The 15,790-nt window shown below is 41.2% G+C and overlaps 2 protein-coding genes across 2 annotated transcripts in view; both read right to left on the bottom strand.

The window, feature by feature from the left end:
- Window positions 1–1,222: 1,222 nt before the first annotated feature.
- LOC308352506 (uncharacterized protein) lies at window positions 1,223–2,342 on the bottom strand (the record flags this gene model as incomplete). Its single annotated transcript, XM_080818751.1, is given in 2 exon segments — window positions 1,223–1,859; window positions 1,861–2,342. Coding segments are annotated over 2 exon segments (1,119 nt in total).
- A 25-nt stretch (window positions 2,343–2,367) lies between these two features.
- Window positions 2,368–15,790, bottom strand: part of LOC308352505 (putative maltase-glucoamylase 2) — a gene marked incomplete at both ends in the record, with an annotated part of 84,742 nt that continues 71,319 nt past the window's right edge. The window contains 3 exons of the mRNA XM_080818750.1: window positions 2,368–5,844; window positions 7,170–7,343; window positions 11,325–11,374. Of these exons, the coding sequence (XP_080674876.1) occupies window positions 2,368–5,844; window positions 7,170–7,343; window positions 11,325–11,374 (3,701 nt within the window). The remainder of the gene's footprint in view (window positions 5,845–7,169; window positions 7,344–11,324; window positions 11,375–15,790) is intronic.

Genomic DNA, 15,790 nt, shown 5'->3' with positions numbered 1-15,790 from the left:
TCTAAGAAAGTAACAGACCAAGGATAAATAGTAAATTTGGATATGAAAGACCAAGAACATGATGAAAGTCCTAACACAGAAGGGGAGTTCACAGTGAAGTAATAAGGGAAAAGCTGGTAGATAAGAGAAAAAGTAAACAAGATTATAACCAATTAAAAGTCAACAAGAACTCCAATCCCAGGGCAGAGGCTATCTCCCCTAAGCCATATCTTTAAATATTCATCTCCACCTGGGTGATTTCTAGTCTACAGAAGAGTTAGAGATTTGTAATTGAATCCAGTCATTCAGGATAACAGCAAGGACCCTAAGATTATCTCCTAAGGAAAATTAACTGTTAATTTCCTGGAAGTGCATTTAAGGTCTGTAAATAAAAGTACTTATCAAATTTGCAGTAAGAGTATCAGTAGTACCTATGGAAGTAGTGGTTGCAAAGTTTAGGAAGTTATGTTTTTAACATCTATAATCACATTTTTATTTCCTATGATAGTAAAAGTAACATCTAACATTTTAAATTTAATTATTTTAGTTCCTGGAGTCCAAATATATACAAGATCTACAGTGGTAGCACTTTCCGTATCTATGGTTATACCTAGGATTGTTTTAGAAGCGAGAATATTTTCAGGATGTGTAATAGTGTATTATTCTATTGGTAGCCATGGTATGTGGAAAAATCCATAGGAAAATAAGGCATGATTTTTAACATTATTAATTAAATAATTACTATAATATTAACAACTGTTGCTACAGTGGCCATGTGAGTGCCACATATCACTAGTGCTTTCAGTTATGGTATCATGTCCTATAACCTAAGAACAAGTTAGGTTACTTTAATAACTACATCTAAAGCAATAGTATTTCCAGAGACTAATATGGTATTTTCTGAGATACCAAAATCATCTATGAAGTCTCTAGCAAGGATATATAAAATATCTACAGTTTAATTGATAGGTCTATAGGGCTTATAATTTTTAAAATAGGAGTACAGATTCTGGCTGCAGAAGAAGTATCCATGGTTTCTTTAATTATACTTATAAAAATAGTCATGGATGTATCTTTAGACATATCAGCTGTGTCTATAGTGCTTGGAGTAGCCATATTTATAAAAACTGGTGTTAATATCTGTGAAAACTTATGTAGCATAAAATCGTGTATCTTTCATTGCTTTTTTATATCTGTAATAGTAAAGAGATGTCTGTAGTAATTATACTGCTTTGGATAGTAATCATGGAACTAGAGTAGCATTTATGGCATTTTCAATATAAGTTGGTATGGTAGCAGAAGCATTCATTGTTGTTCTATCAAGAATGATGGTATTTAGAACATATGTGGTAGTATTTATAATACTGGTGGTAGCATTAGTTGTAATAATAGGTAAGTAGCTGACTGTAGAGTTTTTTGTTACCTGATGGTGAGTTGTTGTGTCTAGAAGAGTAGTCATTGATGTGTCTAAGGCTACTGTGGTATTTGGAATAGAAACATGTGTAGTGTTACCTGGAACACTGCTAGAGTTATCTGCATCAGTAATATTTACTGCCTGCCCTGTACTATTCATAGTATTGGTGGTAGAGATAGCTATGATATTAGTGCTAATAGAGTGAATATCTGTAGAAGAAGTAGATACTGTAGGAATAGTATTACTAGTACTATTACCACCAGATATTGTAGGGGGAGGAGAACTGGTAATAGGAGTATGGTTGCCAGTGCTAGCAACATCAGTACTTATAGAAGTGGTTACCATAGCAATAGTAGTGTTCCTAACATGAGTAGTTACAGAAAAAGGAGTTGTACTAGGAAAACTATTGAGAATACTACTGGCACTACTATTCATAGAAGGAATGGTTGTAATTGGATCAGGATTACGTGCTAGTAGTATCGGTACTTATTGGGGAAAGAGTAGTGGTAATTAGAACAGTAGCATTGGTGTTAGCATCAGTATTACTTGTTGGGAAATGAGTGGTTATGATAGGAAGAGTAGTACTAGTGCCAGCAGTAGTACTTATAGGGGAAAGCACAGTGGTATTAGTAACAGCAGTACTAGCTGTAACTTCAATAGTGTTTGCTGGGAAGGGACTGCTTGTGATAGGAAGGGTAGCACTAGTGTTACTAATAGTGATACTTGTAGGGGAAGGCATATTGCTATAAGGGACGGTAGTAGTAGGTGTAAAGGTAGTAGTACTCGCCGGGAAGGGAGTGTCCGTGGTAGGAAGAGTACCATTGCTAGCGGTCATGTTCGTGGGGGAAGGCGTAGTGCTGTGAGGGGCGGTGGTAGTAGGTGTAAGGGCAGTAGTACCCGTTGGGAAGGGAGTGTCCATGGTAGGAAGAGTACCAGAGCTAGCAGTCATGTTCGTGGGGGAAGGCGTAGTGCTGTTAGGGATGGTGGGTGGTAGAAAGAGTACCGTTGCTAGCGGTCGTGTTTGTGGGGGAAGGCGTAGTGCTGTTAGGGGCGGTGGTAGTAGGTGTAAGGGCAGTGGTACCTGTCGGGAAGGGAGTGTCCGTGGTAGGAAGGGTACCATTGCTAGCGGTCGTGTTCGTGGTGGAAGGCATAGTGCTGTTAGGGGTGGTGGTAGTAGGTGTAAGGGCAGTGGTACCCGTCGGGAAGGGAGTGTCCATGGTAGGAAGGGTACCATTGCTAGTGGTCGTGTTCGTGGGGGAAGGCGTAGTGCTGTTAGGGGCGGTGGTAGTAGGTGTAAGGGCAGTGGTACCTGTCGGGAAGGGAGTGTCTGTGGTAGGAAGAGTAGTATTGCTAGCGGTCGTATTCGTGGGAGAAGGCGTAGTACTGTTAGGGATGGTAGTAGAAGGTGTAAAGGCAGTAGTACCCGTCGGGAAGGGAGTGTCCATGGTAGGAAGGGTACCATTGCTAGCGGTCGTGTTCGTGGGGGAAGGCGTAGTGCTGTTAGGGGCGGTGGTAGTAGGTGTAAGGGCAGTGGTACCCGTCGGGAAGGGAGTGTCCGTGGTAGGAAGGGTACCATTGCTAGTGGTCGTGTTTGTGGGGGAAGGCATAGTGCTGTAAGGGATGGTGGTAGTAGGTGTAAGGGCAGTGGTGCCCGTCGGGAAGGGAGTGTCCGTGGTAGGAAGAGTAGTATTGCTAGCGGTCGTATTCGTGGGGGAAGGCATAGTACTGTTAGGGATGGTGGTAGAAGGTGTAAGGGCAGTGGTACCCGTCGGGAAGGGAGTGTCCGTGGTAGGAAGGGTACCATTGCTAGCGGTCGTGTTCGTGGGGGAAGGCGTAGTGCTGTAAGGGATGGTGGTAGTAGGTGTAAGGGCAGTGGTACCCGTCGGGAAGGGAGTGTCCGTGGTAGGAAGGGTACCATTGCTAGCGGTCGTGTTCGTGGGAGAAGGCGTAGTGCTGTTAGGGGTGGTGGTAGTAGGTGTAAGGGCAGTGGTACCCGTCAGGAAGGGAGTGTCCGTGGTAGGAAGGGTACCATTGCTAGCGGTCGTGTTCGTGGGGGAAGGCGTAGTGCTGTAAGGGATGGTGGTAGTAGGTGTAAGGGCAGTGGTGCCCGTCGGGAAGGGAGTGTCCGTGGTAGGAAGGGTACCATTGCTAGCGGTCGTGTTCGTGGGGGAAGGCGTAGTGCTGTAAGGGATGGTCGTAGTAGGTGTAAGGGCAGTGGTACCCGTCGGGAAGGGAGTGTCCGTGGTAGGAAGGGTACCATTGCTAGCGGTCGTGTTCGTGGGGGAAGGCGTAGTGCTGTAAGGGATGGTGGTAGTAGGTGTAAGGGCAGTGGTACCCGTCGGGAAGGGAGTGTCCGTGGTAGGAAGGGTACCATTGCTAGCGGTCGTGTTCGTGGGAGAAGGCGTAGTGCTGTTAGGGGTGGTGGTAGTAGGTGTAAGGGCAGTGGTACCCGTCAGGAAGGGAGTGTCCGTGGTAGGAAGGGTACCATTGCTAGCGGTCGTGTTCGTGGGGGAAGGCGTAGTGCTGTAAGGGATGGTGGTAGTAGGTGTAAGGGCAGTGGTACCCGTCGGGAAGGGAGTGTCCGTGGTAGGAAGGGTACCATTGCTAGCGGTCGTGTTCGTGGGGGAAGGCGTAGTGCTGTAAGGGATGGTCGTAGTAGGTGTAAGGGCAGTGGTACCCGTCGGGAAGGGAGTGTCCGTGGTAGGAAGGGTACCATTGCTAGCGGTCGTGTTCGTGGGGGAAGGCGTAGTGCTGTAAGGGATGGTGGTAGTAGGTGTAAGGGCAGTGGTACCCGTCGGGAAGGGAGTGTCCGTGGTAGGAAGGGTACCATTGCTAGCGGTCGTGTTCGTGGGGGAAGGCGTAGTGCTGTAAGGGATGGTAGTAGTAGGTGTAAGGGCAGTGGTACCCGTCGGGAAGGGAGTGTCCGTGGTAGGAAGTGTACCATTGCTAGCGGTCGTGTTCGTGGGAGAAGGCGTAGTGCTGTTAGGGGCGGTGGTAGTAGGTGTAAGGGCAGTGGTACCCGTCGGGAAGGGAGTGTCCGTGGTAGGAAGGGTACCATTGCTAGCGGTCGTGTTCGTGGGGGAAGGCGTAGTGCTGTAAGGGATGGTGGTAGTAGGTGTAAGGGCAGTGGTACCCGTCGGGAAGGGAGTGTCCGTGGTAGGAAGGGTACCATTGCTAGCGGTCGTGTTCGTGGGGGAAGGCGTAGTGCTGTAAGGGATGGTAGTAGTAGGTGTAAGGGCAGTGGTACCCGTCGGGAAGGGAGTGTCCGTGGTAGGAAGTGTACCATTGCTAGCGGTCGTGTTCGTGGGAGAAGGCGTAGTGCTGTTAGGGGCGGTGGTAGTAGGTGTAAGGGCAGTGGTACCCGTCGGGAAGGGAGTGTCCGTGGTAGGAAGGGTACCATTGCTAGTGGTCGTGTTTGTGGGGGAAGGCGTAGTACCGTAAGGGATGGTGGTAGTAGATGTAAGGGCAGTGGTGCCCGTCGGGAAGGGAGTGTCCGTGGTAGGAAGAGTAGTATTGCTAGCGGTCGTGTTCGTGGGGGAAGGCGTAGTACTGTTAGGGATGGTGGTAGAAGGTGTAAAGGCAGTGGTACCCGTCGGGAAGGGAGTGTCCGTGGTAGGAAGGGTACCATTGCTAGCGGTCGTGTTCGTGGGGGAAGGCGTAGTGCTGTAAGGGATGGTCGTAGTAGGTGTAAGGGCAGTGGTACCCGTCGGGAAGGGAGTGTCCGTGGTAGGAAGGGTACCATTGCTAGCGGTCGTGTTTGTGGTGGAAGGCATAGTGCTGTTAGGGGCGGTGGTGGTAGGTGTAAGGGTAGTGGTACCCGTCGGGAAGGGAGTGTCCGTGGTAGGAAGGGTACCATTGCTAGCGGTCGTGTTCGTGGGGGAAGGCGTAGTGCTGTTAGGGGCGGTGGCAGAAGGTGTAAAGGCAGTGGTACCCGTCGGGAAGGGAGTGTCCGTGGTAGGAAGAGTAGTATTGCTAGCGGTCGTATTGGTGGGGGAAGGTGTAGTGCTATAAGGGACGGTGGTAGTAGTTGTAAAGGCCGTAGTACCTGTTGGGAAGGGAGTGTCCGTGCTAGGAAGAGTACTATTGCTAGCTGTCGTATTTGTGGGGGAAGGCGTAGTGCTATCAGAAACATTAGGATTAGTTATAACTTCAGTAGTACTTGTTAGGAAAGATGTAGTGGTATTAGGACCAGTAATACTAGTTGTAGCTTCAGTAGTACCTGTTGAGAAAGCAGTGGTTGGGATAGGAAGAGTGGTACTAGTATAAACAGAACTAGTGATAATAGTCTCAAAAGTGGTAGCTGTAGTAGAAACTGTAGAAGGATGTAGAGAACTTGTGGGGAAGGTACTTGTCGTAGTTGTAGTAGTAGTTGTAGGGGCACCATATATCCATGTAACCTCTGTTAGCTTTTCTAGGCTGATAATCTTGTCGGTAAGTTGAATAGTCAGCTTCTGCCAGAAAAGAAGAGATAAAGTTGGTATTTGAGTACTTCTTAAACATCACATTTAAGTCATTTTTCAAATTACAATTTAACAAAAACCAATACATTCATTCTTTTCCAGAGATTAATAAAAGGATATAAAGATTCCTTTCCTGGTCACTGACTCTAGACAGGTAAATAGAGGAATATGTTGTGTGCATGATCCTTGTGCTAGAAATCTGTGTCTTTTCACTTCATCAGGACACACCACATTGCTTACAAGGATTTGCAGCTTTGATTAAGCATTGATAACCAACACTTATAAAAATCTCTTTCTTTGCCTAGATTTTAACCTTCCAAAGGGCAGTCTGGTTTCATGTTTTCACCAGCCCCAACACCTAGTATAGTGCCTGGAATATAATAGGCATCTGATATGCTACAAAATTTCCTACGAAGAAGGTCTGCCTTAGTCTTAACTGGGAGTAATTACTTGCAGAGCGTGGTCTTGAGCTCAATAGCCCAGGAAAAATGTGCTGAAGTAGAGAACTATCAAAGACGAGAGAGAGAAAAGCTATCTGATTGTTTGGAGGGTCATTTTCCAAAATCCAAGTATCAGCAGGACAGGTACTCATTCACTGCTTGGAGCACAGGAACTATACTTATCCATTTTCACTTTGCTAAATGAACCCCTCTAGATCACCGGATCAAACTTAGGACGGGTCTAGTGTTATAAAGCGGGATACTTTTCCCTCTGTGGTTACTCTTGGTAACTCTACTGGTAATTTGTCTTCCAAGTAGATAGCTCCAAAAGCAGACCCTACTAGAAGGTCTAGTAGGGTCTGCTATTTACCACTCTGTTTTGTTACCCAAATAATTTTATCTCACATCACAGGTGGGCCATAATCATCATGATGATCGCCACAGCTGAATTTGTACCAACCTGTAAGATCTACCAATTTGACCAGGGTCATGAGCAATTTCAGGAAAGAGGGAAAAAATCTCCAACAATTTTAGAGGATCACTTTTTCCTTTTAGCCTCTGCCACAGAAGGAAATAAGTTTTGTTATGCTAGCCTGAGATACTAACCTCACTTAACACATAGAACCACTTCTGGGAAGCACATGGAAAGGATTTCACCAGACCATTGATCATAGATTCCTGGACTACACTGGGAAGACCACTGATGCTACACATTTTACAATAGGATTCAACACTACCAACTTTTCAGGAACATACTACTGCATGTATCTTTATAACCTTTCAAATACAAGCAAGTGAAAGAATGAAAATAAAAGTGGTGATAACTCTGCAGAATAATAAAATTAATTTATGATATAAAATTCCTTTGTGACATACCTGACTATAAGGGTCACTCTTGAAATTCACCACTCTAATTTGCTGGTTGTCATAGGTGAGAGTGACTTGTATCACCGAAGTAGAGCTTGTTCCCCAGATTTTAATATATCCAACTTTCAGTGGATTTGAGTCACTCAGATACTTATTGTGTATGGTCTGGATTTGCAATAGATTCTATAAAGAATATATAAAGAGAAAAAATACATAGGACATCTATCAAGAGACTGTATTTCACATGAAAATATTAAGAAACCTCAAATTACTATTGTTGTGCTGGTTTGCTGTTTTTATTCTTAAACACTTCATGAAGATACACTTCCTGAGCATCTGCAATGATAAACTTGCTAACACCAACAAAATGAAAGTTATTTTACTTATATCATTACTAATTTTTACAGGGATTTTGAAAAGCAAGCATCGTTATCTCAGTTTTACCGATGAGGAAATTGAGGCTCTGGGAGTAAAGCAAGTAGCTAAATGACACAGATATGGTTGGAATCATGATGCACCCATGTGCATAGCTCTGTATGAGTTAACACAGTGTGAACACAGAATCCCAGCAAACAGCCCTAGACTAAGGACAGTTTGCAATAAGTCTAGGACTTGACAAAATCATGAACTGTTTTTGCATCAACACAAGGTTTAAACTAATGTGAGGTAAGTCACAAAGTAATATGTGATTAAGGCCTAAACGAAAATCATAGTGAATATTTGTTATGGGTGCTAGGAGAAACGAGAAATCGCTACAGAATCGGGAGAGTCAAGAAAGGGCTTAGGAAGGGCATGGGACTTTAGGAAGCCTGGAAGGGTGGATGGATTTAGGAAGGTGAAATGAATGAGGAAGGCGCTGGAGGCAGAGTCATGTGGAAAAAAAGGCATGTTCATTAAGTGCAAGAGCTGTGGTAGCTCATGCTGAGCAAACAAAATAAGACTGGTTAACATGGGTAGGATGAGGAAGATTTTATGTGATGCATCAAGGAGATAGTTGCAGTGGAGTGACGCCACAAACTCCTTGACTCTTGTGGCAACACTAGAAAGAAAAAGTAATCCATTCAACTGGCTTTCTGGAGAATTTAATAAGCTTTGAGACTGACTGCACAAGCAGAATCAAGGGAAAATGAAGAAAAGGGAATACAACTTGAAGTAAACGGGTGTGCTGAAGCTATTATTAATTTGGGAGAGCCTGCTGTTAAATTGCCTGGAATTCTGAAAGCCAGTTGATGGTTTGAAATTGGCTAAAATGGTGGGAGTACTTAAACGACAGGAATTAGCAAATGCCACAAATTAGCTCCACACCCCCATTACCCCATGCCAGCCAGCATGCCATTGATAATTAGCCCATGGAAAGTTAGAAGCTTTCTTTCATGTCAAGCCTCTGATCCTTAGAAAGAAACGTCTTCAAAGATCACACAGAAATTAGAATTCACTTATCACTTCTTTGGAAGAAGAGAAGAATGAGGTTTTAGAGTTAGAAAGCATTTAAGGAAAATGTAATGCTTTATAATAAAGAAACACAGGTTAAACAGGGGAAGTGTCTTCCCTATGTTAAATAACTAGTTAGTACAAACAGAACTAAAATCCAGGATTTCTAAATCAACAGTTTCATTTTAAAAAACAACATTTTGAGAGGAAAGATATGTAGTCTTCAATTCAACTTTTCTTAAATTAAGAAGAGAATTTACATATTTAATTAGCATACTAAGTCCTGCATTTAGTTTCAAAAAGGCAATGTGGGATGGAGAGAACATGACCTGACAATTATGTCTATGAAGATAATTTGAAAGCTTTAGATGACCATGAGATTTATGTGATGTGTGTGTTTAACAATTTAGATGACCATGAGATTTATAATATATAATACATGTGTTTAAAAAATTAAAAAAATTTAAAAACGTGAGGCAGTAAGAGTAAGAAAATAGAGTATAGCTAAAAAGAGGTGATAGTTGGACAGTGAACTATCTATTGTTCCATGTCACTGATGTTTTAAGGTTGACTGTTTTGCAGTATAATGTTCATGTCATCCTACAGAAATATATGGCAAACCATATATGTAATTTTAAATTTTCTCCTAGCTACATTTTTTAAAAGTAAAAGGAAACAGGAGGAATTGATTTGAAAGTACATTTTATTTAACCCAACATATCCAAAATATTATCATTTAACATGTATTCAATATAGAAATATTAATGAGGTATTTCACAATCTTTCAAATATTTCAAATTAGCCTTGTCACATTTCCAGTGCTCAAAAGTCACATGGGGTGCCTGGGTGGCTTAGTCGGTTAAGGGTCCAACTCTTAATTTCAGCTCAGGTCATGATCTCAGAGTCAAGAGATAGAGCTCCACACAAGTCTCCACACTGCACTGGGTATGGAGCCTGCTTATGATTCTCTCTTTCCCTGTCCCTCTGCTGTCCCCCCAAATCCACTTATGCTTGAGTGTGCATGTGTGCTCTCTTTCTCTCTCTCAAAAAAAAAAAAAAATAGTCACATGTGGCTAGTAACTATCATACTGGATAATGCAGCACTAAGATATTCTTTCAATCCTGGGTACCACGTTTTGAGAGGAATCTAGACTAATTGTGGTCCAATAATCAGATCTGTTTAAGAACAAAACAGAGGAAGTGTGACGTTAGCCTGCAGATGAATAATTCCAAAAGAAGACGGAAGGTATATATAACAGACATCTTCAAATAACTGAAGCACTGCTATGTAGAAAAGACAATAGATTTGTGCTATGCTTTTCCTTAAATGCAAATCAATAGGTAAAAATTACAGAGAAGCAAATTCCAGGTTTGGCATAGAATGATATTCCTACTCTAATGAGAATGATATAGGTTATCTCTGGAGTCATGTAACATGCCTGGTAGATTGGTTGTATTATTTTCTTCAATTATTCACTCCTCCCTATTCATACCCTTTTTCCATGTAATTTTGGCAATGCCCTCCCTCTCTGGATGGGGCATTGTATCCCACCTTTGTCTTTGGGCTTGGCCATCTGACTTCCCCTTGTTAATAGAATATTAGTCAACTTGCTGCAAATTGGAGATTTTAAAAAATGCTCAAGCATTTCCACTTCTGTTTTTGCCCTCTACCACAGTCATAAAAAATGTCCTGCCCAGACTTGCCATAAGGCAATCTTAGGTCATATTAATATAAGGACTGGCTTGGAAATTTCCAGGCAATTTAATAGTGGCCTTTCCCAGGGACACCTGGGTGGTTCAGTTAGTTAAGCGTCTGCTTTTGGCTTAGGTCATGATCCTAGAATCCTGGGATCAAGCCCCATATTGGGCTCCTTGCTCAGTGGGGAGTCTACTACTCCCTCTCCCTCTATGTGTGTGTTCTCTTTCACTCTCTCTCTCTTTCAAATAAATAAATCTTTAAAAACAAAAACAAAAACAGAAAACCCCAAAACAAAACCGTAGGCTTTCCCAAATCAACAAGAGCTAGCTTTAGGATGCCCATTTACTTCAAGTTATACCCTCTTTTCTTCATTTTCCCTTGATTCTGCTTGCAGTCAGTCTCAAAGTCTTGTTAATTCTCCATAATGCCAATTGAACATATTTCATTTTCTTAGATCACTGAAGAGCCAGCTCACTCTTATACATACATACCTATGTGAGTGAGTACAGCCAGGATCATCCAAGCAGCCAAACAGTCCCATTACTGAGTGTAAGCCAGCCAAGATCAGCTAACTCCAGCCCAGATTATCAGAACACTAAAAGCTCCTGGGCTAAATAGTTTATTGTTTAAATTATTTATTTATTGTTACAAGCTGCTGAAGTTTTGAGGTTGTTTCTTATACACCATTGTTGTACAATAGATAACTGATCTAGCATTTATCCCGCAAAATATTATCAGCCAGAAAATTCCGTCTCATCCCCAGAAAACATGTCATACATATGAAGACCCATTTTTTCACCAGCATTATATGAACTACAAGTTTCTTCTTATAAAAAACTGATGGCATATTGGATAATTGTCAAAATAAGGACTGTTTATCCTTATGTTAATGTCAACAGACCCAATTTATAAGTGTAAAGGTAGGATGTTCCTCCTATTAAGATGTAGGATATTATTTTGATACAGTTAACTGGTAATGTTTAATCTGTCACTAACTGGGAATGGGTTTATAAAATTCAATAAAATAGTCTTACCTGAGCTGCAGTAAAATTTGCCAAGAAATAGTTTCCATTTTCATAGGTATCTGCAAGCAAGAAAAAAGAATAAACTACTCATTGCTTCAACTGTAGCAGATAATCTTGTATATAGTCAAAGGGGTCACAATTACTGATCAGGATAATCATGACCTCTCTGAGAAACATTAAGGATAAGTAGCCAAGGGATTCTTTCACTCCAGGGTAGTATGGGGATGTGCATACGGAAGAGGGTATTTCAAGTGAGGATCAAGTGGTTGTAAAACCAGAAAATCTTGGTTGAACTAAGGATAGATACCCCAGATGAGGAAATCTGACTGGTTTCTTCTGTGCCAATGTAGCAAGCACATAGCCATGAAGGTTGACATGGCTATGATGATAAAAGCTCAAAGCAGAGGAGAGTAGCTAGGAATTCAGGCTCAAGTCAGGCTGACATGGATTCAAATTCCTGCTCCTACACTTAGTAGTTGTGCAAACTATGGCAAATAACATTTTATCATCTGTAAAATGGAGATAGTAGCACCTAGCTCGTGGTATGCTGCATGAGCAGAGTAAGTGCTCAAAATGTATTCTTTACTATCATTAGCAAAGTCATCATCATCTTCACCTTCATGATTCTTCTCTTAGACCATCCTACCACATTGCTCTAGTTCCCAAGCCCTCCTGACTCTACATAACTTACTCCATCAATTCATCCCCAGACCCTCTTTGCTCCTCTAGGTTCCAATTATGCTCCAGAACATTCCGTCCTGACAAACCCTTTACTGGTTCTCTCTATAGCAAGCAACCACCATATTTCTTTTTTAGTGCCATATTGTCTCAAAAAAGGTAGCCTCTGTTTGTTATGTCTGTGGACTCGACTCATAATTCAATCCTACATCTCCTATATTTCAGTTCTTATGTTTCCTTATTTCACTGAATCTGATCTTTTCAAAGTCACCAGCAACACAGTATATTAAATCTAAGTATTTCTTCATGATATTTAGGTGTTTTAGATCTGTTTCCCCACACATCGCTTCCTTGAAATAATCCTTAGTCGATGCCCACTTCACTCATTCTTCTCATGTAGGTTCTATAATTCTTATTTCTTAAGAGTCAGTTCCATTTCATGTTCTGTTCTTGCCCTTATCGACATTCCATCTCTTACCAATATTCCAATATATCTGTCCTTGAACCAATTAATTCACTTCTTTCTTTTCTACAAATTACCTCTACTCTTGCAGAAATCATCATAAAGCCTGTATTTTTTAAATTTAGCCTTGGTTAGAAAATGTAACCTAAGCAAATATTATAAGACTCTTCTAGCAGTTTGAACAAAGAATTCTTAAAGAATGGAATTTTGTTAATAAGGTGATCTAAGATTATCCTTGAACTAGCTATTAAATCTCTTTATGTAAGGGAAAATTTAACAAATAGTTAAAAACCTATTAATGGAAAATTTAAGTTAAAGCTACACTTACATTATTACTTAGTGCTTTAAATTTTGAATTTCTAAGTCTGCTTGGTGAAAAGGAGCAAAGAGCTTCTCCATAGGAGTTAAAAAGTGTAAAAATCTTTAAACTCTCGGGGACTATTGATTTTTAACTTTGAAACTAAGACATTTGTTGAAGGAAACTGAAATTTCATAGAAAATTGTTTTCCCCTTAAATTTTTGAAATATATTGCTCATAGGGAGCTGATTTCTTAACACAAACTAACTGTGGTGTTATTAACCCACTATGACATTAATCACCTAGTTCCAATTAGCTCAAGCTATATAAAAGGATTCTAGATTCCCTTAAAACATTGGTTCCCAACCATCAGTGATTTTGCTGGTGCGACATTTGGTGACATCTAGAAAGACATTTGATTGCTACATCTTGGGGTTGGGGAGAGTGTTTTTGGCATTTGGAGGGGTGTTGCTCAACATCTTGTAATGAACAGTTCAGCCACAACCTGCAACAAAGAATTATCTAGCCCAAATTGTCACTACAATCAATCATATGTCTGATAAGGGACTTGTATCTAGAGGACATAAAAACACTTACAATTAAATAATAAAAAGATAATCTAATGTAAAAATTGACACAGTTTGTGAATAGACATTTCTCCAAAGAAGATTATGAATGGCCAGTAAGGTACACCTGGGTGGCTCAGTCAGTTAAGCATCTGCCTTCTGCTCAGGTCATGATCCCAGGGTTCTAAGATCAAGCCCCACATGGGGCTCCCTGCTTGGTGGGGAGTCTGCTTCTCCCTCCTCCACTCTCCCTACTTGTTCTCTCTTCCTCTCTTGTTCAAATAAATAAATAAAATCTTTTAAAAAAATGAATGGCCAGTAAGCACAAGAAAAGACATTCAAGGGACGCCTGGGTGGCTCAGTTGGTTAAGCAGCTGCCTTCGGCCCAGGTCATGATCCCAGCGTCCTGGGATCGAGTCCCGCATCGGGTTCCTTGCTCAGCAGGGAGCCTGCTTCTCCCTCTGCCTCTGCCTGCCACTCTGCCTGCCTGTGCTCGTTCGCTCTCTCTCCCTCTCTCTCTCTCTGACAAATAAATAAATAAAATCTTTAAAAAAAAAAAAGAAAGAAAGAAAAGACATTCAATGAGCTTAGTTATCAGGGAAAAACACAAATCAATAGAAGCCACAGTGGCATATTACTTCACACCCAGCAGGAAGACAATAATAAGTGTTGGCAAGGATGTTGAGACACTGGACCCCACATGCACTGCTGAAGGAATGTAAAATGGTGCCGCCTCCTTATAAAAGAATATGGGAGTTCCCACAAAAATAAACATAGAGTTACTATACAAAGGGGAAATTCCAATCCTAGGTATGCACCCTAGAGAACTAAAAAAATGTCTATACAAAAACTTGTACACGAATATTCATACCAGCGTTTTTATTAATAGTGAAAAAGTGGAAACAACCCAAGCATGTACTAGCTGATATATAAAATGTATTATATTCATACCACATCATACTATTCATCCATATTAAAGAAATGAAGTATGGATACATACTACAACTTGCTAGAACCTTAAAAATGTTATGCTAAGTGAAAGAAGGCAGTAATAAAAGACCACATTTATTTATTCCATTTATGTGACTCCATATGATTCCATTCCTATGAAACGTCTAGCATACACAGATGTATAGTGACAGAGTAGTAAATGCCTAGGGCTGCATCTCCTGGGGCTGGAGATAATGGGGGCAGGGCAAGGGAGGACTGAGGGGTGATATCTAAAAGGTGGAGGGCTTATTTTGAGGGTAAAGAAATTTTTCCAAAATTGTCTGCATAATGGTTGCACAACTTGGCAAACATATGAAAACCAGTGAATTCTACACTTAAGAATGGTATGTTACGTTGTGTGTGAATTGTATCTCAATAAACTTGGTACCAAAAAGTTAAAGACAACCCCAAGAACTAACAACAACAAAAAGGCATTTATTTTTTATAAAAAATATGTATTAAAAAGACTTCTGGGGCACCTGGGTGGCTCAGTGGGTTAAGCCTCTGCCTTCGGTGCAGGTCATGATCTCAGGGTCCTGGGATCGAGCCCCACAACAGGCTCTCTGCTCAGCAGAGGCCTGTTTCCCCCTCTCTTTCTGCTTACCTCTCTGCCTACTTGTGACCTCTCTCTGTCAAATAAATAAATAAAATCTTAAAAAAAAAAAAGACTTCTACCTGATTCATCTTAAAGATTAACACAATGTGATTTCTACTTGTCATAACACTCCCAGGCTTCTCACTCCTCTCTTCATCAGACTTTTCTGTCATCACACCCATATTTGCAAATTGCAAGCCCCACCAGGAGACTCCATAAATGTCTCAAATTCCAAGCATGCAAAATTAATCTCCTTATCTCTCAGCACTCTCTAACCTGACTTTATTGCCCATGTTCCATACCATGATAATGGAATTGCTTCCTGCCCAATCACCTATGCATGCAGCTGGCATGATCTGATGATGCAGTCAGTGGTCAACCTGGCGAGATGTCACTGACGTGATAGTGTTAAATAACCTTGGCACAGCCACTAACTCCTTTAGCTGCAATTTTTTGCTCACCAAACAAATCCCTGATTAAAATCTCATGCTTCACCTAGATTTAATTTAAGGAAAAATATGTACTTCCTAATAGATGGGAACATCCTAGCTCATTAATATAATTCTTAAGTTTAAAAAATTGGCACTGTAGCTTATTATTTTTTTATAAGGTTTAAGGCTGCAAATCTCTTAAAACCTAATTTGGGTGGCTGGTTAACCTCCTTTTTCTGGCTTTTGGACTTCCTGTTGTCATAGTAATCACACTGATGTAAATGCAGTATATCTTACCTAATATATCTTATCTTAAAGACTTATACTGTAATTTTATTTACCTTGAGTATTAATGATATACTCTACTCAGCATCTATGTGCCAGGAATTCTCTCTACATATGAGATCATTTTGTCTGCATAAAAAGATCTGTGTGATAAGTACAGTTTTGTAGA

Source organism: Martes martes (assembly GCF_963455335.1).
Source record: "Martes martes genome assembly, chromosome: 11".
NCBI classification, from domain to species: Eukaryota; Metazoa; Chordata; class Mammalia; order Carnivora; family Mustelidae; genus Martes; species Martes martes.
The sequence above is the reverse complement of the archived record's forward strand: the minus strand, read 5'-3'. Positions and strand labels throughout refer to the sequence as shown.